The following is a 21,732-nucleotide window of genomic DNA, read 5'->3' on the forward strand; positions in this document are numbered from 1 at the left end:
CAGGGTCTCATAGCGAACTGGTGGTCTGGCTGGTCTTTTCACCTATGTCTGCTTCCCTCTCAAGTCCACACCCATGTCCACTATGCTACACTGTCTTCCTGCCTCCCTGTTTCCTGCATTGCCCCAGTCACTACCTCCTGACATCCAGAGGACATCCTACTAGACACCTAAGATTTCTACCTGTTGTTAGCGTCTTAGGGGAAAGAAACGCCTGAACTAAGAGCCGTACTCTGAGGACACAAGTGTCCTTCTGGACACAGCCTGCTCCCCCTCCAGCACTGATGCACCGTCTGCTCAGAGTGAAGTGGGGATGACAGACAAGAGGCCAAGGAATGAAGAGCTGACATCAAGGAGGGGCTGACGAGCACTGGCTGAGATCCAAGTACTAATAATGCTCCTTAGAAGGGAGAACAGGGGCTGGGGGTTTAGCTCAGTGGTAGAGAAAGCACTTGCCTAGCAAGCGTAAGGCCTGTCCTCAGCTCTGAAGGAAAAAAAAAGAAAGTGAGAACAGGCTGAAATATCTAAATATCAGATATTTTACTTGTAAAAATAAAGTACAGGCTATGCTATATAAATGGAGCAGTAATAAATTTATATTTTGTCTTTTTAGAAATTATTTATGTGTGTTAACATTTTGTCTGCATGGATATCTGTGCACCACATTTGTGCCTGTTGCTCAGAGGTCAAAAGAGGTGTCAGATGCCATGGAACTGGAGTTGTGAATTGTGAGCTGCCACAGAAATGCTGGGAACTGAACCTAGGTCCTTCGCAAGAGCAACCAGTGCTCTAAAATGCTGAGCCATCTCTCTAGCTTCTAAATTGACACTTTAAACTATGGTGTTTTACCTTACCTACCAGCTTGGCTTTGCATTACGTTTTACAAAGCTTGAAAAAGAAAGGAAAAACCACCTAAATGTGCATGTATGACAATAAAAATCTGCAAATGGTTTTTAAAGTTGCTATTTTATTGTTTTTTTTTTCTTTATTTTTGAGACAGGATCTCACAGTGTCACCCTGGCTTGCTTAGAACTCAGAGATCCATTTGTTTTTGCCTCCTGAGTGCTACCATATTAAAGCTATTCTAAGTTTTCTACTTATTCAAAAGAAAACAGTATTTAAGAAAAATACAACTCCATTCAACTAACTGACCATGAAGAAACAACAAACAGTACAAGAAGATTCAGGAAGGCCCAGCTCTCAGACTGAAGAGAGGTAGGATTAAGGTGCACACACCATCCAGAAGTCAGCAAAGGTGACTAATGAACTATCACAGTATTTGTTTTGTTCACTTGAGCTGTACTGCAAATGGTTGAAATGTCAATAACCTCCCACAAAGCGTCCTTAGGGCTAGAAATGGCACCATGACCAACGATGGTGGTGGGCAACTGTACTGCTCCCAAGGAGCCTGCATCAGCACAAGCTGTACTCAGGAGAGCAGGCTGCCACATCCTACAATCTCCTTGGTGTGCCTCTATGGGTGTTAAATAAACGGTAACGGGCATAGGACTAAGTGCAAAGAAATCTTCAGCATGCTTTCTAGTATCCAAAGTCTTCTAATTAAAATACTGCACGAACACTGGCACATGTTCAGCTACTCATACCTAGACTCTGCTCAAGAAACTGACACTCCAGGTTATTTTCCTGAGGTTTCAGACTTCTTTAACTCCCCAGATTCTACTTTTATATGGGAAACAACATAATTTCATTCACTTATACAAAACATAACTAGAAAGACAAATCTAGTATCATGAATACTACTTCAAATATTCCAGAACTCCACATGGATGACACTTGCTTTGTGTCAACTGTAAATTGCTATCCCCAGGAGCTGTCAGGCTGTGGTTCCCACGCCCATCTGTGTACATACTCACTTGACCACGCCCATCTGTGCACATACTTGACCACACCCACCTGTGCACATGCTCACTTGACCACGCCCATCGGTGCACATACTCACTTGATGGCAACGAATGTAGAAGAGCCAACAAATTGGACAAAACCAGGGACTCTGCAATGTTGTTGACACAGTCTTGGTTGGATGTCACTATATTCACAACCTGAAAGTTAATTAACAGGACATTAAATAATTGTGATCCTAAATTAAATGAAGTGGTGGTTTTATAAAAGTGACATTTTGGAAGACAAAGCACTTAATTTTTAGAAAAGTTTAATTTCAAAAGATTGGCCATTAATATGATCATCTGAGAAACACTGCATCCCCCCACCCCCAACTGTAGTGAGAGATGGGGAGCAGTTAGGGGCAACTGGTCCTTATGACTCTCTCCTGCTTTAGGCGGAAGTGTCCTTAGTAGTTAACACAAGCTGCTCTAACTGCCACTATACAGAATTTGATGCATTTTTCTTTCTCTAGCCACTGTGTATAGAACTGAAGACTGATGCCATCTGAACCATTTCTAGCATTTCAGAACACTGTATTCCAGAGCTAATAATGTTTGCTTAAAAAGTTACAAGATGGGGTTGGGGATTCAGCTCAGTGGTAGAGCGCTTGAGGCCCTGGGTTTGGTCCCAGCTCCGAAAAAAAGAAAAAAAAAGTTACAAGATGTAGCAGAGGACTGCCTTGTCTAGCTTCAGTGGGAGAGCTCTCATCAGCCTAGTCCTGTAGAGACTTGATGCCCCAGGAAAGAGGCATGGGGGAAGGAAGCTCCCTCTCAGAGGCACAGGGGAGGAAGATGGAGGGAAGAACTCTGGGAGGGAGGACTGGAAGGGGGACAGACAACATTTGGGATGTAAATAAATAATTAAAAAAAAGTTATGAGCTGGCTGGGTGGCGGTGGCACATGCCTTTAATCCCAGCACTCAGGAGGAAGAGGCAGAGATTCTACAGAGTGAGCCCCAGGACAGCCAGGGTGACACAATAAACCTTGAACCCCCACCTGCTCCCCAAAAACCCTGAAGGAAGTAAATAGTAAAGCATGTTTTTCAACATAAAGAAAATTAATAATTAATCAAGTCTGTTAAGAATGTGATGAGCCAAGAAAGGTTATTTTAGGACACATTATACAGTGTTGTTGGCTTGTTTTTAAAAGCTACTTCTGTACCTGCTCCTGCAGGGTTGAAAGTGATGTTTTCAGTAATAAACCATGAGTTGCAATGACACGGCCATCTGAGGATGACCTTGAGACCTTACTGAGTTGGCTGGACAAACACTACCATGATCCGGGGCTTCGAGACCTTGTCAACAGCTGCATCCTAACGGCACCCTATGGGACTAATGGCTTCATTCCTTTTGAGAAAGGGCCTCTAACTCCTCTGGGAGCCTTACCTCCCGAGGGCTTGTGATACCCTAACCCTGCACCAAGGGGCCTGCAAGCCTTGCTCAAACAGTTACTTCTGTGCTAGGTATGAGAGAGAGACAGCAGTTAAGAGGAGGGAGGCTGGGGTCAATCTTCAGGAGGCATCCAGGTCATAGCACATCCTTCTTTGGGCACCAAGACAGGGAGCTGCCTTCTCCTCTTGTGGATCTGTTGTTATGAAACTCTGAGTAAAAAATGCTTAGTCCCTAACACACTGCACACGACACTCTACAAGACACTCAGGCCCCATGCATGTCAACAACTACAGCTAGAGCCACCCTGCATGACAATGTCCAGCATTGGCTCTTTAATTCAATTTTAAAAATATATACAATTTTGGCCTAATAGACAAAATGAATAAACACAGGCTTTCATTAATTTTAAATAATAATTATCAAGTCTCAAGCCATTGACAGTAAGCGGTAGGAAATACAACATTCCTTAGTACAAAACACTTTTACCTCTAATGCCAGCTGCTGCACCTGACCAGCTCCATGGACTCGGAGAAGAGAAAATATTAACTTAAAGTGCCCAATGCATTCACTTTCAGAACCTAGAGAACAAGAAGAAGCAGCGGTTGTTTTATTTACGGAGGTGCAGTTGCAGGCTTTGGCTATGACGTCTCTGAAACTCTGAGGGCATGTGGAAGCTGTCCAGGGGGTTAGGCCATGAGCAGCAGAACAGTAGAGTTTCTTGGGTTTGCTTCCATGCCTAGTCTAGCCCCAGACTGAAAACAAGAAACTTTTCAAATAATCAGTCCAAATACAAATGCGAGTGTTAAATAGACGATGGTGGTTTTACTCACTCCTTCTACTAGTGGTCTCCACCCACAGCCCACAGGCTGCAGGAGCCTCAGGACACAGAAACGCAGTCCACCACAATATAAAGTGAACCAAAGCACTGTGGGGCTTGTTGGTTTTGGGGAGGGGTGACAATGACGATGAGTCACTTACTTTCACGTTCACACTTTGAAGACAATGATCTGCAATGTTTAGACTGGACACACTTGTGTCTAGACCTTAGGATTATCCCTTCCCCCAACCTAATTGAATTTTGGGAGAATCTGACATCATTTAGCCTTTAATTAAGACTGGAACAGAACTCTGCCACATGAATACCATATAACAAACCATTTGATACACAGGCACCAAGGATTTCTCCTAACAGAACAAGGGTGTTTCCACTCTTACCCCCTTTGTCAAGTAAGCCAACACACTGCTGCTACTCACACTATAAAAACAGGGTAACCGTTTGAGGTTCTAGAGGCCTTTATCCCCAACAAGTCAATGTGACTGAAAACATCCCACACGCTGCTTTCATTCAATTTCAAACTACTCAGTAGGTTAGATCAGTCGCCACTAATCGCTGGGATTCGGGAGAGCGCGGAGAGCACGAATCCTAACACAAGAACACCAGCAGTGGGCTCGGAGCTGAGTCCCGTGCTTGCCCTGTCGTGCTGCCATTCTAGGGCCAACCACAAACTTCCTGTGCTGAAGTCTCACTGGGCCTCACAACACCAGTAGTACTTTTACGATGCCAGCTCTAAACAATACAGTATGATGCTCTCTCTCTGGGTTTTAAAGTCTTTCATTACATCTTAATGTATCTTGTGAATGAATACTTTTTCTAATATTGTTACTGGTTATTTGAATAAAACTTTGGCAAATGCCAAAAGCCAAAAATTTTAATAGCACTTCAATATTCACTGAAGAAGGTAAATAAATACCTTTTAGAAAATTTAAATGAATTTATGTTGTACAGGGTTTCTATTTGCTGGCTTAAGTTAGAAATGGAGGGTGTGTTAGGTTATAGCTTTAACTTGCACCGTACCCATCCAGAACCAGGTGCTTTGGTGGTCATTGGAACCTTTTGAATGTCCTTTGAAAGACATTCAAGGGAAGAACTCTCAATCTTTCTATTATTTCATTTTTTATACGTCAAAAACTTCAGGCAATTTTTAAAAATGAGTATCCATATGCAAACAGTACTGTGCCGAGCACAAAAGAGGCAACATGGAGATCGTCTAGTAAATTCACGCATGTAAGAACATGGTATGCCAGCCTCTGTCAGTAGTGTGAGATTGCACACTAACACACGACGTTACTGCAGTTTATTCTTTCCTATGCATGAATTCTAAATATACCCGACGTTTCTCCCAGCCTAGTTTACAGGTAGGAGACCACAGGAAGTCAACTCCCTTTATTATTATATCACATGGAGCGGAAAAGCCGGCGAGGTTTTCCCTGACTCTCCACAATAAATTGAGAATGTTTTGGAACTCTCTGGCTGCTCTGTTATAATGGTGTTGCTATGAATCAAGGGACAATCACACACCTGGGTTGTATTTGATCACATTTCTCAGAGCCTCCAAAGCCATTTCCACTCTTGGTAAGCGGTCCCCGTGTTGCTCCGACTCCACTTTTGCAGCATGAGTGATAGCCATGAACGTGTGGAGGTACTGGGCCTGAGAGCCGATGTAATCCAACAGACTTGCAGCAAACTCTTTTGGAACCTAAGCCGAGCACATGAATGTATATAAATGGAAGTGTCATCGTAATAGCCTATACTGAAGGTTTTTACAACAGAAGAACCTCAAGAAACGCAATGGGTGTGATCAAATACAAATGAACACAACTATGCATACATCACTCCATCAAGGAGTGGGGAAAGCCCAAACTTAATAAAATTTACCTAACTTTCTGAGATTTTACACTTTCACTACTATACAAGTAATTAGGATGTCTGTCCCCTTTACCAATCTAATAAGAGCATCCACAATGTGATTTTTATAATTATGTCTTTATAATATAAAAAGTATATACAGTTACAACAGAAATTCAGGGATTAGCTCTCCAAGGGTTTTTAATAACCACTTAACTTATTTTATTGGCTAGCTAGTTAAATACATTAATCCTGTGAATGATAATATACATTATAATTGGGTAAATTCCCATTTCAAGAACAAATTCTAAAACAAAGCATTATTTCTCACCCAACTTGGTGGCAAATGTCTGTAATCTTAGGTACTGGGGGGGGGGGGGGGGGGGGGGGAGTAAGGTAGGAGAATTCTGAGTTCAAGGCTAGCATGGCCCACAAAGCAAGAGCTTATGCATGCACACATCCATATACACACGTTATAATTTACTTCTCTTGTTATAAGCTATGCAATTACAAAATTCTTGCCTTCCCCTCAAAGCAGCAAAGAAAATGAGTAGCTGAGAATTAAGTAGTTGCTTATGAGCTTCCTGAAACTCAAGCTTCAACTGTCGCCCACGGTTCTCAGCCTTCCTGACGCTGCCACCATTTAACACAGTTTCTCATGTTGTGCTGATCCCCAGCCAGACAATTACTTCTTTGCTAGTTCATAATGATATTATGAATTATAATGTAAATATCTGATATGCAGTGTCTGATATGAAAGGTTGTTCAACCTACAAGTTGAGAACCCCCGATCTCAACGAAGAGGCTCATGGGCTATCTGGTTACACACCTACCCAGGGCAACTTCTACAGCTCTCAGCCAGGAAACAAGTCTTAATTCCAACCTGTGAAGTGTGAACGAGTCACCAGACCTCAGTGAAATGTGAACGAGTCACCAGACCTCAGTGAAATGTGAACGAGTCACCAGACCTCAGTGAAATGTGAACGAGTCACCAGACCTCAGGAAGTATGAGCAACAGCATCAGACAAAATTAAAGCCATGCACTTACCTCTAGCTGGAATGTTGGGACTTCATTATAGACTCTAACAAAAATCTCGCCCACAATAAGTTCTTTGGCATGTTCACTGTAGACAAATTCTGCCCCATAAGTTTTGTCACAATCACCCTTAAAAAACAAAACGAAAAACAAGACTGTTAGGATGTAAGAATCTAATGTCCAGTCTGTAAATCTACCCTGCTTTGTGTAATAATGTACTGAGTATGTCAAGAAGGGCACCCACTTTGCGAGAGAGCAAACAGGGCAGGACACATGTGCTGGTCATGGCTGAACAGGCACAGGGACAGAGGGCTTTACTAGACTATCAGGGCTTATCCCGAAGTCGCAGAAGAGCACTGGATGAGGCAAGAATTAGAGCTGGCAGATAAAGCAGACCATGACACTACTCTTCTCACTCCTCCAGTGGACACTTGGCACAGCCAGGCAAAAGTGTGTGTGTGTGTGTGTGTGTGTGTGTGTGTGTGTGTGTGTGTGTGTGTGTGAAGTAATAAATTGAATTAAAGTGCCCAATTCTCCCAGTGCATTACTATCTTAAACAGATGATAAATGTACAGAAGTAGTGACAATAAGAAGATCCAAATGTAATATTTTAGAGATTTAATTACGTGTGTGAGCCTGTTGTGTGGGTTAGTACAGGTGAGTCTAGGTGATTTTGAGGCAGATGTATCAGAGATCCCCCGGGTGCCATAGTTACATGAATTAAGAGCTGCTTACAGGGTTGGGAATACAGCTCTGGTACTCCGAGGAGCAGTAGGTGCTCCCAGCTGCCATACTAAGGACTACTTCATACAACACCAGACCAGCCTTGAAATGCCCAGGTGGCTAGAGCTGTTGACTAAACCTCTAATTGGTGAATAGCACATTGTGCTTCATCAAGATTCATTCCACCAGAATAAGTCACCTAAGAAAATATAAAAATTAACATACCTTTTTAATCATATTTTCTTGTTGAGACTCAAGAAACTCAAGCAGCTCTGCCCTTGTGGAGTTGTTCCACATCAAATACGGGTTCTCCGTGTTGCTGTTCAGCATCTTCAGGATCTAAGGAGACACCACACTTCTTCACATACATATACTTGCAAACAAAATCTACGTCTTAGGAAGCACAGTCCTAAGCAAGAAAACTAAAATGGGGTGGGGTGAGGGTGGCTATAGCTGAGGAGCCTGCAGGGAACGGTGCTTCCCTTTGGCTTTCAACTGTAAGTGTAAACACATAGTCCACACTTCAAGAGAGTGACTGCAAAGTGTTTTCACTCCCCATTTCCTAAGCTCTAAGACAGGAAGAAAGTGTGGTGGTTTGAATGAGAGTGGCCCCATGGACTCATATAGTTACTGTCTGGTTCCCAGCTATGGGAACTGTTTGGGAAGGTTATAACTAGAGGAAAACTAATGATTAGAAAAATCCTCATTCAGAGATTTGGCAGTTTAAAATAAATCTCATTGAATACAGATATAAATTATGGAAAGACTTGATTTTGAAATAAAACATTTTAAGGCTGTAGACAGTACTCATCAACTTGCTGGTATTTCTGAGGAGGATGTTTGCAGTCAGCAAAAAGCATCAAACTAGAGTAAAAGATCCAGGGGAGAACACTGCTGGTCCCTCCTTAGGGGAACTGCGCCCCCATATGGAGCACAAGTATAATCCACTACAAAACAAGCGAGGGCTTAAACTCTACAAGTACTTGGAATTTCAGAAGCCTGAGGACTTTTTTCTCACAAAAGTAATAGACAACAAAAATCAAGAAGGAAAAGAAAAAACAAAAACCGGTCCTATGTTGTTGCTACCAGGATGAGCACAGCTAACATCTGTTCATATCCACCACTCCATTAGTTTTCTAACACCAAACATGGGGTCTGACCTGCTCATTTAATATCTTTGTTGTTTTATGTTTGAGACAGGTCTCATTTTGTAGCCAAGGTTGGCTTCTACCAATCTTTCTTTATGAACAACCTAGGCGCTGCATTAAACCTTTTAGCCTGAAGCTTCTCCTACCTAAAGCACTCAGCACGTACTTAGTGCAGCTTTACAGTTCAGTTCTCCAATGCTGTTTTCCTAGGGCTTCCCAATGCCCTCACAAAGAGGACATACATGCTGTGAGGCCACTGAAGTAGTATTAATTTTCATCATGAATTATGTATAAATACTGATGTATAAATATATTTATGTAGCAGTAAGAATAAGCTATGACTTACAAGAGACATCTAAACAAACTTGGTTCCTGACTCACTGCAAACCCATTCTCTTGTCTGAGTCCTTTGTGACCCAAGGCTGGTAAGAATTATGGTGGCTCTGTTACTGAGAAACATGAAGCTAATTCTCCGTCCCAGAGGTTAGACTCTAAGGTTTGCTGTCACTGCCATAAACTCACAATGCACTCCTTTTTTGGCTGAGAGAACAAGCACATATATATTCAATTTTCAGCTTTCTTAGAGCAATAGGGATTGTCCTGGACTTATTACTTAAAGGACTTCCACTACTCACAAGCCCAGGTTAGGGCTAGTCCATACCTCAGTAGCACTAACCACAGCTAGCTTTCGAGCAATGTAGGGCGTCAGCATGCCAGCTAAACTCTTCCTTACGGTCGGATTTTCTGGGGTGGCTTGGTCTTCAGGCAAATACCCACCAAGGCGACTCAGAGCATGGACACTGAGTTTGGCAAGACTGTTGGCTACTTCCTGTTATAAAAAATAAGACATTAAAGTACGTATGTCTCCTTAATGAGTGACACAACAGAAACATCTTAATGATCAGAATGGAAAGAGGCAGCACAGGAGCATCACATCAGCAGCACAGAGCTGATGCATTTGGAAAGGTGCTAAGGCTGGAGAAACGTTCAGCACCAACACGATCATCTGTACCCAGTGCAGTGTCTTACAGACTCACTCGAGAGCAGGAGCAGGAGGAAGAGACAGTGCTACAGTGTGTATGGGCTCGGTCCAGGGAGTGGCACTATGAGAAGGCGTGACCCTGTAGGAGGTATGGCCTTGTTGCAATAAGTGTGTCACTGGGTGTGGGCTTTCAGACCCCCATCCTGGCTGCCTGGAACTTAGTATTCTGCTAGCAGCCTTCAGATGAAGATGTAGAACTCTCAGCTCCTCCTGCACCATGCCTGCCTGGATGCTGCCATGCTCCCGCCTTGATGATAATGGACGGAACCTCTGAGCCTGTAAGCCAGCCCCAAGGAAATGTTGTCCTCATAAGAGTTGCCTTGGTCATGGTGTCTGTGCCCAGCAGTAAAACCTTGACTGACACAGGTAGTAAGGTATGCCTGACTGCTAGAGTCACATGATGGAAATATATACTAAAAACAACAACAAATGTAAACCAGGAAATAAAAAAGATAAAAAAAAACCCCAAAACTGTAAAAGTCAGACAAGTACAAAGGTGTTGTGAAGAGCTAGTCCCAATACCCTGGTATATTATTATATCTCCTTATTATATAAACTGCATAAACATAATTCTAAAACTGTAAAATTGACTCTGAGTAACAGAAAATATTATATCATCTCTGTTCCTTAGATTCTCTTGCCTTAAATTAAATCCCTCAAGAACAAGGGGTTAAAACCAAAAGTGCTTGGGTATGTGGTGCACAGTTATAATCCCCACACTGGAGGGCTGGGGGCAGGAGGGCAGTCTGGGCTGTGCGGTGACTGAGTCACTGTGGACTATTCTGCTAGCTTCAGGAGCAGTCCATAGCCACCTTGAAACACAGCATTTCTGAGAGGCTCAAGCTTTGCTTCCCAATGACTTACTAAGAGTCTACATGGCTTTGGGCTAAAGTTACCTGCTGGTTTGTTTCTTCATTTTTCTGAATGCCACTCTCTTCCAATGTATAGTCATAGTTAAACAGATACACAAGCAGATACCACAAAATTCCGGCCTGAAATAGATGTGTCTGTAGCCAGAAATCCACAGCAAAAGAGCTGACACAATCTACTGCAAGGGCAGCCACCCGTGGGATACACTGCAAGGAGAAGAAAGAACTGATCTGCAGGGTGAAAACATCATACAGTGTGCAAAGACTCCAAGAATCCACTTTCTTGACTGTCATCTAAATGCAATAAGGCACCAACAGCAACTGTTAATACAATCAGAGGTTTGAGCTTCACATCAGCATCCTGTTTCTAGTAAATCGGAAGGCATCAAGCAGAAGCAGCTGAGTAACTCTGATCAGGTTTCCCAGGCCCAGCTGCCTCATTCCAAGGTCTGCACCTCCATCCCTTCTATTCGACAGGGCTGAAGCCTCTCTTCCCATCAGCCACAGCGTCTTCAGAGCTGGCCTCTCAGCAGTTTCCTGGGAACCAGCATATTCTTACATCTCGGAGGCTGTCATGGTTAGCAGTGACCACATGACAGGTTTTACCAAGTCCTGCCCCTGATTAGATTTTAGTCCCATCCTCTCTTCTCTTCTTTGGAAATTAAGTCAGACTCTTTTCTCCTAGCTATGTCACTCCAGTGTTATCTTTGTGTGCCAGCCAGAATAGGAACAAGCCCCATCGTGTACAGCAATCTTTCTACAAGAATACTTAGAGACACAAGTGATTTACTCATGTTTTTGGTAAGCACATGGCTGTAAGTCAAGTACTGGCAGTTTGAAAGGAAACCCAGGGTGATTACCCAGCAAGGACAGGTGTGACAGGTGTGAGCTATACCTTGCCAAAATACAGCACTCGGCAGAGGTCCTTGATGATGCCAGGCATTTCTGTGATCTTCTCCCGGCACTCCTCGAACTGGGCGGCCACACTGTAGCACCTGCTTATGTGCCCACACACCTGCAAACAGCACAAGGGACAGAAGCAGTCACACGCGCAGTCCTTATGTAAGACACAACAAAACAAATCAGCACAGATGTGAGGGCGATGCTTAATACTGTGTGGGGTGCTCTAACATTAAACAGGACATTTTGATTGGATTAGCAGAAATCTTAAGATTTCTTACAGGTGCAGAAGTCAGCAAACCATGGACAAACACATCACAGCCTGTTTTTGTGCCACCACTGAGCCAATACTTTTGTTCTTTAAAAATATTAAAAGTGTTATAAGAAAACTCCAATAAAATGCAAGGATTATATAGCAGAGAATGAAAACCTAATGCTTCATATACTTTTAAAAGAGCTCGTGGGATTCCTAGTTAAGGTGTTTTGTGCATTTCTTTCTTTTTTTTCTTTTTTCTTTTTTTTTCTTTTTTCGGAGCTGGGGACCGAATTGAGCTAAATCCCCAACCCCGTTTTGTGCATTTCTTAACAGGGCACCATACTATAAATTCTTTTCATATAAGCCACTTCAATATAGGAACTGCAACTCAAAGCCAAAACTCAAATGATTTATAACCTGTGATGGTTTACATATGCTTGGCCCAAGGAGTGGCACTATCAGAAGGTGTGGCCTTGTTGGAGGAAGTGTGTCACTGTGGAGACCCTCCTCCTAGCTGCCTGGGGATGTGTAGTCTGTTCCTGGCTTCCTTCAGATGAAGATGTAGAACTCAGCTCCTCCTGCCCCATGCCTGCCTGGATGCTGTGATGCTGCCATGTTCCCACCTTGATGATAATGGACTGAACCTCTGAACCTATAAGCCAGCCCCAATTAAATGTTGTCCTTTATAAAACTCACATTGGTCATGGTGTCTGTTCACAGCAATAAGACCCTAACTAAGATATAACCTAAGACTAGAGAAATGAAGTGAATTCATAATGGGTTATCTACCACAGAATCAAACTCTTCCAACCTTCACAAACATTAGCCAGTTAATATACTTGGTGGAGGATGGAGGAGAAAACTGGAGAGGTGCAGAGGTGAATGAATAGAGAATGATAGAAAGGCTCAGTGTGTGAAGCTGGTGACGGGAGCCTTAGGGCCAGCACACTGCTCTCTACCTTCTTAAAAAAGAGGAAGGCTACTGCAGCAAGGACAGTTAGTGTTCCTGCTGCAAACCTGCTCGAATCACACCCACGGCCCACCCTATAGTGAGGGCGTGCAGGCTGGAAGGCAGCGACCTGTGCTTTAGAACACCCCGCTAATGTTTGACCTGCCCATCTACATACAGCCTCACCTGCACCGACATGTCGCTTGGCTTACTGGAGCGACTCAGGACAGCCACACAGCGGCTAAATGCCTCCTGTAACACCTGTCAAGAAAAAAGTAAGCCATTAACTCTCCGTTTTTGACTTGAAGGGTAAAAAACCTTTTCTAGCAGGGATAAGAACACATAAACTTTTAATGTGACATGTTTGGTAACTAAACACTAACTCAGTTGACATCTGTTAAATAAGTAAGTAAAAAAAAGGGCCTCAGGTTTGTTGCCTATGAAAAGCATTCCCAGTCACTACTTTAGACTCAACATCACCTTCACCGCCTGGAGCTCAGTACTCTGACTCCGATAAAATGAGCTCCCTTTACCTTTGATTTTGGCACTAGAATCCAGAGACTGTGACGCTGAGCTATCTGCTGGGGAAAAGGAAAAGGAAAAGGAAAAGGAAAAGGAAAAGGAAAAGCTGCACTACATGTATTTGCTTAAGAGCCACTTACTGTGCCTGGACACATGTAAAGCTCGGCTGTGGAAAGCCCCATTACCTCTAAGCCGTTCTCTCTTCTGAGCTCCTCAGCGTTGAGGGCTGAGCAGTTGACTGTGTGGAAAGCCAGCTCTGCAGCCGCAGGCAACAGTGGTGATTCTTTTGAGAAGAGGAGGTCATCTGAAGTCTCCATTGTTATAGTCCTAATTAGCATGGGGTATCCTGCATATTTATAAGGCTGTAACTCTAAAGTAACAGAAAGACAGTGTTAATGTCACACCATGGCTCAGTTATGCTCCTCAATAAATGAACAGTCCTCATATTAAATGTCTCCTAATTTACCTTTCTTTCCGGTGAGCTCATGTAATGAACCACAATATTTTCCAGTAAGTTAAGTGCACTTGGCATGGAGATAACTGACTTTGCAGAATTTCTGCTTTCTGCCATACAGGTGACCTTTATAATTTCTCACCAGATTACACGCTGAGACGCAGCAAGTGCTCCTGCAATCACACTGCCATTCGGCATACAACTCTCTTAAGAAGAATCAGATTCTGGAGGAGTGTGATTAGCTTCTAAGAACAGGCTCCCTGCTCTTTCTGCTTTACTATCTATTTAAGCATTGACAAATCCTGAAAAATGAATTGTTACTAGAAATACTAAATAGGAAATGTACTAACTATTTGGCCAATTCTGTTCTGTACAGGTGAAGTACAAAACCACAGGTAGAGGTGAAAGTTGCCATGCACGGGTGCAGTGTTTGCAGAAGAAAAAACCCAGTGAATGAGGCAAGGATATGCACATAACTAGTCACGCCACATTTGTTCATCTATTTGTATGTGTATGAGTGTGCTGTCTGCATTCACGTACACATATTTATGTACGTCTGATGCTCCTGGAGGCCAGAGACAGAACTGGAGCCTCTGGAACTAGAGGTCCTGAAGGTTGTGAGCTGCCGCGTGGGTTCTGGGAACTGAACCTGGGTCTTCTGGAAGTGCAGTCAGTCCTAACCACTGACCACTTCTGCAGCCTCCTGGGCCATGGTTATCTTTAAGCACCTCTGTAATTCCACTGTAATAAAAATGAAGTGTTTCTGTATTTTGAAGCTGATCAATAACTACCTGTCTTAAGAGGAAACAAAGTAAACATGTACATATGTGTTCAAAACAAACACATGTGTATTCAAGGTTTAGATGCAGATTTATAACCTCATTATTCTTAGTTCTTGAAGCCACATAGCTAAGATGTTTTATGTACATACCCTCTTCAAGACATATACCAAAGTGCCTAGAGCAAGCTCTCTCAATGATCCAATTGCTAAATTCTCAGCTGCCCCTTCCAAATTCCAATCCCAACTCCCTCTCATCCTAAATCCCCAGACATCGAATGCTGTTCTCAAATCCCCACCATGGATTCTCACATCCTTCTTTTTCCATATCATCTTACATCGTTCTTAAGTCAACAGATTATGTGCTGTAAGAAACTCAACAAAGAATCAAGTATTTCAATATACCTTTAGGTAATCTGTGCTTTAGACAATTCTGAAATGACAATTACTTCACTGAGACCAGTTTTTCTAACTAGTCCAGAGGACATGGCGACTTAGGAATGACAGCAGGGGCTGTGCAATGGATAACACCTCGTCAGGTTTCTTCTGCTTTTCAATGCTCAGACTTGCTTGGTGCTTGCTCTCCACCACCTGAGGCTGTTGGAGCCAGGTCGGGCAGTGTAACTGAAGATCAGTAAATGGTCTTCAAGTTTCTGACTCTACTTACTATCTTATATATAATTTAATATGCTTGCTGCTAGATGGTAAGACACAGAACTAACCGTGTAGCACCACAGAACAGAAGCATCATTTGAGAAGGAATAATAAAACCTTGCTGGCAATGTGAAATACTGAAGGCCTTCCTCTGGAAGAAAGCTGTTTTCCTGATCCAGAAACTCAATTCCAAGAGTCTGTCAGGATAACAATTCTGAATCTGGTAGACTATGTTGCAGAACAAGGAACTCAAGATCAGCTAGGAAATAAGCCACAACCCATGGCACAGGATTTACCTTCTTTATGGCGGTTGAAAAGGATGCTCTGTGTTTTCAGAATTAAAATTATATTCTCTGGATCTGGCCCATCCACTATTTTTGTTGACTTGGTACATAAAAATTCATATGCTTTGTTTACTTTTTCAAACATGTCCTGTATATAATCACAGACAATTAGGTTTTAATAGGAATTTTTCTAATTAAAACTTAAGACATAATTGGTACTTGGTTATTATAACTTGTATCAATTTCTTTAACTATTTTATCTTCACACTAAGGAATTCATTCTAACTGCCATCTAGCTGGTATTCTGTAAGGGTGTTACATTTTTTTCTCGAGTAAGTATCCAAGGATTTCAATTTTAAGAAAAAATATTTGCATACAAATTTACATATACCATTAAATATGTGTGAGCACACATATACTAAGAGCCTAGGGACGTACCTAGTTGGTAAGGCACATGCCTAGAATGCATGAAGCCCTGCCTGGGTTTAAAGTCCAGCACTGGGTAAGCTGGGCACAGTGATACATGCCTGCAGTCCCAGAGGACAGGGGCAACAGGAGTTTAAGGTGAACCCTGGCAGTAGAAGAGCTGGCAATTACCCTGAAATATGTCAGATCTTGTCTTAAAACTTAATATATACCAGAGACTGACTCAATGCAGGAAAGTCACTGGTAAGAACTACAGTTAATAGCTCCCTTTTCATCTGTGTGGGAGGGGCAGGGTGGGGGTGAGAGGACGATTCGAGGGTTCATTCTCTCTTTTCACTTTTGGGTCTCCGGTTCTGTGGCAAGTACACTGACCTGATAGACATACACAGTCTGGCCCCCGTGCTACTGCTCACTTACTGAGTGTTATCTTCTTTAATCTGCGAAAGTGTGTACCCTCAGTGTCTTCATGAGGACCCCGCAATGCGGAGACAGTAAATGGTTTACACAGAAACACTCTTAGCAGCATAGGAACCAGACAAGTGTCAGTTTCTTTATAATAGTTTTATACAGAATTTTAGTATCTAAAAAGTTAAGCCTAGCAATCTGATAAATAATGTCAAGCTTTCTATTTTATTTTACTTGTTTGAGATGGTTTTGGATTGCTTTAAGTTCACAAAACAAAGCAACAACAACAAAAACTCATTAAACTAAACTCCTTAAACTAAAACTAAATCAAAACAAAAACTAGCCTAAAAGCCGACCAGACCTTTAACTTTTAAAATGTTTACATTCACACAAGCAGCATCTTTTCCACATCAAACCTTCCTTCTCAGAAATACTGTATATGTCTGATTTCCTAATTCTTCACTTAGGGTAAGAATTTGGGTATCAGCCAGGCAGTGGTGACATACACCTTTAATCCCAGCACTTGGGAGGCAAAGGCGGTCGGATCAAAAGTTCAAGGCCAGTTTAGTCTACAGAGTGAGTTCCAGAACTGCCAAGAGAAACCCTGTCTCCGGAAAAAAAACAAAGATAAAACAAAAAACAACAATAACAAAAAAGAAAAAGAACCAAAGGGACACCTAAACCCCATGAACATTATTTAAGCTGTATGGAGAGGACAGACAGTTTATCCATCATGATTATATGTTAGACGTTAAATAAAATCTATCTACCTATTACTATTATAAGTTAGACATTAGAGTTAACTCTACACAGAGAGAGCCGCAGCTGTGGCTAAGCCTGCTCTTACGGAGTACTGGGATGAGGCAGCACATACCCTTCCTTCTGGGTTCTTATCCGGGTGGTACTTCTGTGCGAGTCTGAAGTAAGCTTTTCTAATCTTGCTTTCGTCGTGCCTGGAAGAAGGAAAGTGTTTGTAAAGACAGTAAGGCACATGTGAAAGGACTCATACGATCACCTACGTGATGTTTGTTGATGCTCTCACCTCCGCATGTCAGGAACTGTATTACTAACCATACATTAGGCATCCAATTAAATCCAGTAAAGATTTAAGTAAGATTATATTTTTATGTTATCTTTATGGGTGAAATAAAAGCTAAAAGTTCACTAAGCAAAGTTTAACTTATAAAATTTAATTGTTTACAATATAGTTTTAATATTATCTATTTAAAAAATTACAGAATTATATTTGGGATTTGGTAAAATAAGAAGTATATTTTAAAATGCAACAATTTGTCAAATGCCACTATAAACTACATTCTTGTTACTGTCTCAGTAAGTAGGAAATCTTTACAATGACATTCTGTTCTCTAAAAGCAAGCCACTTTCTTCTACCGTGTGCAGTGAGTACTATAAACGTCCCAGGAATGCTCCTTATCTGAATGTAGTGTCCTGGGTAGACATGCTTCCAGCAGACCTTCCCCAAGCACAGCCTACACTGTGGGAGGAAGTGGGATTCGAGTGTGTGCATGAGAGCCGTGTGCCTGGTGAGGGCTAGGCCCACTGCACAGAACAGTTCAAGTAATAAAATGCAATGGTTCCAACAAGAACAGGAGATGTAATGTGGTCAGTAAGTCTGTAATGTCAACAAAGTCAGTGCCTAGGGTTCCAGATGACCTCACAGGTCTGGTGTATCAGTAAGCATGGCTCTCTAAAATGGCATCCTTGATATTAATGTCTTAAGCTGAAGCAGACATCCACTACTATAATACTGAAGTAACTCACAGCCCCTGGCCTACGGGCAGATTAAGCACTTCATAAGCATCGTCTATGGACATCATAGGTGGCTTCTTTTCTACTTCCTTCTTCCAAGCGTCAAGGGAGTCTTTCAGAAGTTTAACCTTAAAGACAAAGGAGTAAAAATCTCTATCCAGTAAAAATAATTCAAAATATAATTTTAGATTTACATAATATTTGTGATGTATTTATTTAAATCAACATTTCTAGACTATCCAATCTTAACAGTGCTGGCAGCCAGGTACAGAATTTCCTTCTGTTTAATTTTATTTTTATTCTTGTCCAATGTATCTCTATTGTTAACTTTTAACAGAAACCATAGAAAACCTCACAATTAGTAAAAGATAAACTGTACTCCGAAAGCAAGCACACTGTAGAAATTTTAAGATCATCTACATATTATTGATATGCAGACATTCAAACAAATGTAAAACAGAGAACTAAGGAAGCTGCAGAGGAGGGGAAGACAATGGCTAATACCTATCTCAGCCCTGTATGCTAAAGGAGCATACAACTTTACACGGCTGTCAGAATCTTTTTTTTTCTTGATATAGGCCAGGTTGGTCTTGCAACCTTCCTGCCTCAACCTCCAAAAGACAAGGAAACAGAGGGGTTCCATACCAAAGCTAATTCTTTATAATCTGAAAAACACTAAAATTCTGTAAGAAGCATTTCCCAGTGAATAAATGATGGGGCTGACATTAAACCTCTATCCCATAGAACATGAAAGGATAGGAACCTTGAAAGCGTTCCTATCCTGTAGAGTTCTATCTCAACGAGTGCTGGGCTTGTCTGTATTTGGTTGTAACACTGTGCAGAGGCAGTGACTTGTGGGACCAATGGCAAACATTCTTGCATCTTTTAGATGGTAAGTTCTGCTGCAGAAAAAGTAACAGGCATGGCCACCCAGATCTATTTTATCCCAGCTTTCTACAGATGCAAGGGCTCAGGTTATAGGAATCCCAAAGTCACCCCAGGACTGATCTGAGCTCTATGCTTAGTGAACACTCAATTGTTAGAATCTCCTTTGCAGACACCGGCTAACGTTTCTATCACCACCACTTTAAAGATGAATCAAGGCTTGGTAAAATCAATGTCTCATAGAGCCAGGGAGTGAAAGTTGTCTTAGTCATAAAAGATAAAAACTGTAAAATTTTAAATACCTTCCAGAGTTCAAAATCTACCCAAAATGTATAATGTATAGCAAACTACTCAGTAATGTTGCTGAGGAGACAGCAGAGCGTTCCTCTGTCTGTCTGTCCATCTGCCCCCCCAGCCCCCACAATGTGTCTGCCCCTCTCACGCTCTCCGAGACAAGAGTCTCCAGCGGGACCCTCCCAAGCAGGGGCAAACTGCAGGCTGCAGCACTGTATCTAAAGCCACTGTCCTTCTTATCACAGGAAGAAAACACATTCAGAAGGGTTGACAATTATTTTTGCAGTTTAAGAAGGAACAAACTGAACTTACTGGGTCTTTAATTGGCCAATCTGGAAAGCGGAGTGTATCACAAAGTTGTTTGAGGTAATAAATATTACAAAATAGTTCATTTTCTAGTTGTGGATAATTGATAACCGGGATGGGGCAATATTGATAAAGTGCTCTTGTATTGCTCTGCAGGCGAGGTGTGAAGTCAGCAAGATGGGCAGCAATCTTCTCGATCATGAGGCGCCTACAATCACAGAAGCTTCCACTCAGGCACTCGGAAGGATTATTTTACTTAACAAGAAACATGGGTAATCATGCAAGGAAATTACATAAATATTCAGAATCACTCAACTATAAAATGAAATTAATGCTGCTCAGAGCATTTCGCCATACTGCTGGTCTGAGAACTGAATGACTCGGAGAGGTGAGGGCTTCCAAAAGGCAGCCATCACCCTGGACCTAAAAATAGCCAGGTCTCCCGTGTACAGGTGAGGTGTATGCCATACTGTCATGCATTTCTGTGTCTTGCCTTTTTCTGTGTTTTCATAGGCTTCCCCCAAGGCAAGTCTTTCCTTGTAATTCAAGACATGCTTGCTAGAAAACATTGAATCAAAATTCCTGTGGGCATCTCTAGTTTGATCCATTCTATGAACGCAGGCAACATTTGTGGGGCACAGGCCTACTTCCAAGAACCCAAAAGCTGTGTCTTAATTGCACTGCCATTAGGATAACAGACCATACTTTTTACAGAAGCTCTATTAACAGTAATTATCAACTCCCATCAGCAACACTCCAGGCCTCGTTAAAGCCTATTAGTTGAACAGGAACCTGAAGGAACTGGTAAGAAGTCTCTTTGCAACTGGAAGGCAGGCCAGGTGACCAGCAACAAATGTGACACAACCACAGCCAGCACTTACCTCATCTCACTGCTCCAGATTGCTTCTGGAGTGTCAAATTCACCGAGGAAAATCTCAGAGAACTTCTCAGGTTCATAATTTTCTAGGTAGCAAACCATTGCTTCAGGAAGAATGTGTCCAAGTATACTTCTCTGAAAAATATCTTGTCCTTTACTCTTAAAAAGCAACAAAAATGGATAAATGTATTTAGAATAAAATTACCTTTAAAGACTTTGACAAGTGAATAATTCGAGCATTTCAAGAAAGGAGCACAAGGCCAAACATGGTGGGGCACACTTTAATCCCAGCACTTCCAGAACTGAGGAAGATAGATCTCTGTGAGTTCAAGGCCAGGCAGCCAGGGATGTAATAGAGAGCCCTTGTCTCAAAACTCACAAACAAACATACAAAAACAGTGCCCAACTAGAACCAACCACTTCTGTTCTCCAGGGAGTTGGAGGAACACAGTGAAATGTGACACCAAGGACAGTAGTAACAACCAGCTTTGCAGCAGCCTTCTCGGTCTCAGGGCTCACCTGCATCACCACACAGGAGTAAGGACGATGAGCCAACCTGTGGCCATGGATAACAGGGATGGACAACAAGGAAGAGCTACAGAGACATCCAGACAGCCATTATCTGCCTCATACTATCCCAACTGTTACACTTCCTATCCATACCTGCTGCTTTCAAAACCAAGTCTAGCCCCTTCTGAGAATTATTTAGGGGTGGGTAGGTGTGTGTGTGTGTGTGTGTGTGTGTGTGTGTGTGTGTGTGTGTGTGTGTGTCAGAGAACAACTTGCAGAAGAAGGCTCTTTCTTACCTTCCACCACATGGCCATGGAGACTCAGCTCAGCTCCCTTGTCTGGCAGCAAGCACCTTTACCTGCTCAGCCATCGCATGTCATTGGCCTGAAACTCAGATCCTAAGAGGCTGCTCTCAAACAATGTGCATGGAATTTAAGGGACATAAGTGGGTTCACTTTAACATAATTACAACCAACTGGATCAAGAAGTCTAAATCTGTCTCACAATTTAACATGCTTTATTTTAAAACTCTTTTTCTTAGGATGGTCCTAACGAACATAAATGCCTTTCTTCCCTCTATCTAGATTACATGTTCTCCTTCTACAGGATAGCACTAGAAATGGAAAGCAAGCATTTACCACTCGGTGTAGAAACGAATTCAAAGGAGAG

The 21,732-nt window shown here is 42.2% G+C and overlaps 1 protein-coding gene across 3 annotated transcripts in view; it reads right to left on the bottom strand.

Annotated features, from left to right (window-relative positions):
* Dnajc13 (DnaJ heat shock protein family (Hsp40) member C13) overlaps positions 1–21,732 on the bottom strand; it is a 109,544-nt gene that overhangs the window by 15,710 nt on the left and 72,102 nt on the right. For all 3 annotated transcript variants that reach the window (XR_015626809.1, NM_001108776.3, XM_087562865.1), the window contains 15 exons: positions 20,558–20,712; positions 19,683–19,884; positions 18,204–18,319; positions 17,296–17,374; positions 15,603–15,738; positions 13,606–13,790; positions 13,085–13,159; positions 11,689–11,808; positions 10,821–11,000; positions 9,544–9,711; positions 7,960–8,073; positions 7,024–7,140; positions 5,649–5,826; positions 3,776–3,867; positions 1,958–2,057 (listed from right to left, as the gene is read on the bottom strand). Coding sequence is in view for 2 of the 3 variants with exons in the window: in NM_001108776.3 (NP_001102246.2) it covers positions 1,958–2,057; positions 3,776–3,867; positions 5,649–5,826; positions 7,024–7,140; positions 7,960–8,073; positions 9,544–9,711; positions 10,821–11,000; positions 11,689–11,808; positions 13,085–13,159; positions 13,606–13,790; positions 15,603–15,738; positions 17,296–17,374; positions 18,204–18,319; positions 19,683–19,884; positions 20,558–20,712 (2,017 nt within the window). In the remaining variant the exon portion in view is untranslated. The remainder of the gene's footprint in view (positions 1–1,957; positions 2,058–3,775; positions 3,868–5,648; positions 5,827–7,023; positions 7,141–7,959; positions 8,074–9,543; positions 9,712–10,820; positions 11,001–11,688; positions 11,809–13,084; positions 13,160–13,605; positions 13,791–15,602; positions 15,739–17,295; positions 17,375–18,203; positions 18,320–19,682; positions 19,885–20,557; positions 20,713–21,732) is intronic.

This window comes from Rattus norvegicus, chromosome 8 (assembly GCF_021556685.1).
Source record: "Rattus norvegicus strain SHRSP/BbbUtx chromosome 8, alternate assembly SHRSP_T2T, whole genome shotgun sequence".
Lineage (NCBI taxonomy): Eukaryota > Metazoa > Chordata > Mammalia > Rodentia > Muridae > Rattus > Rattus norvegicus.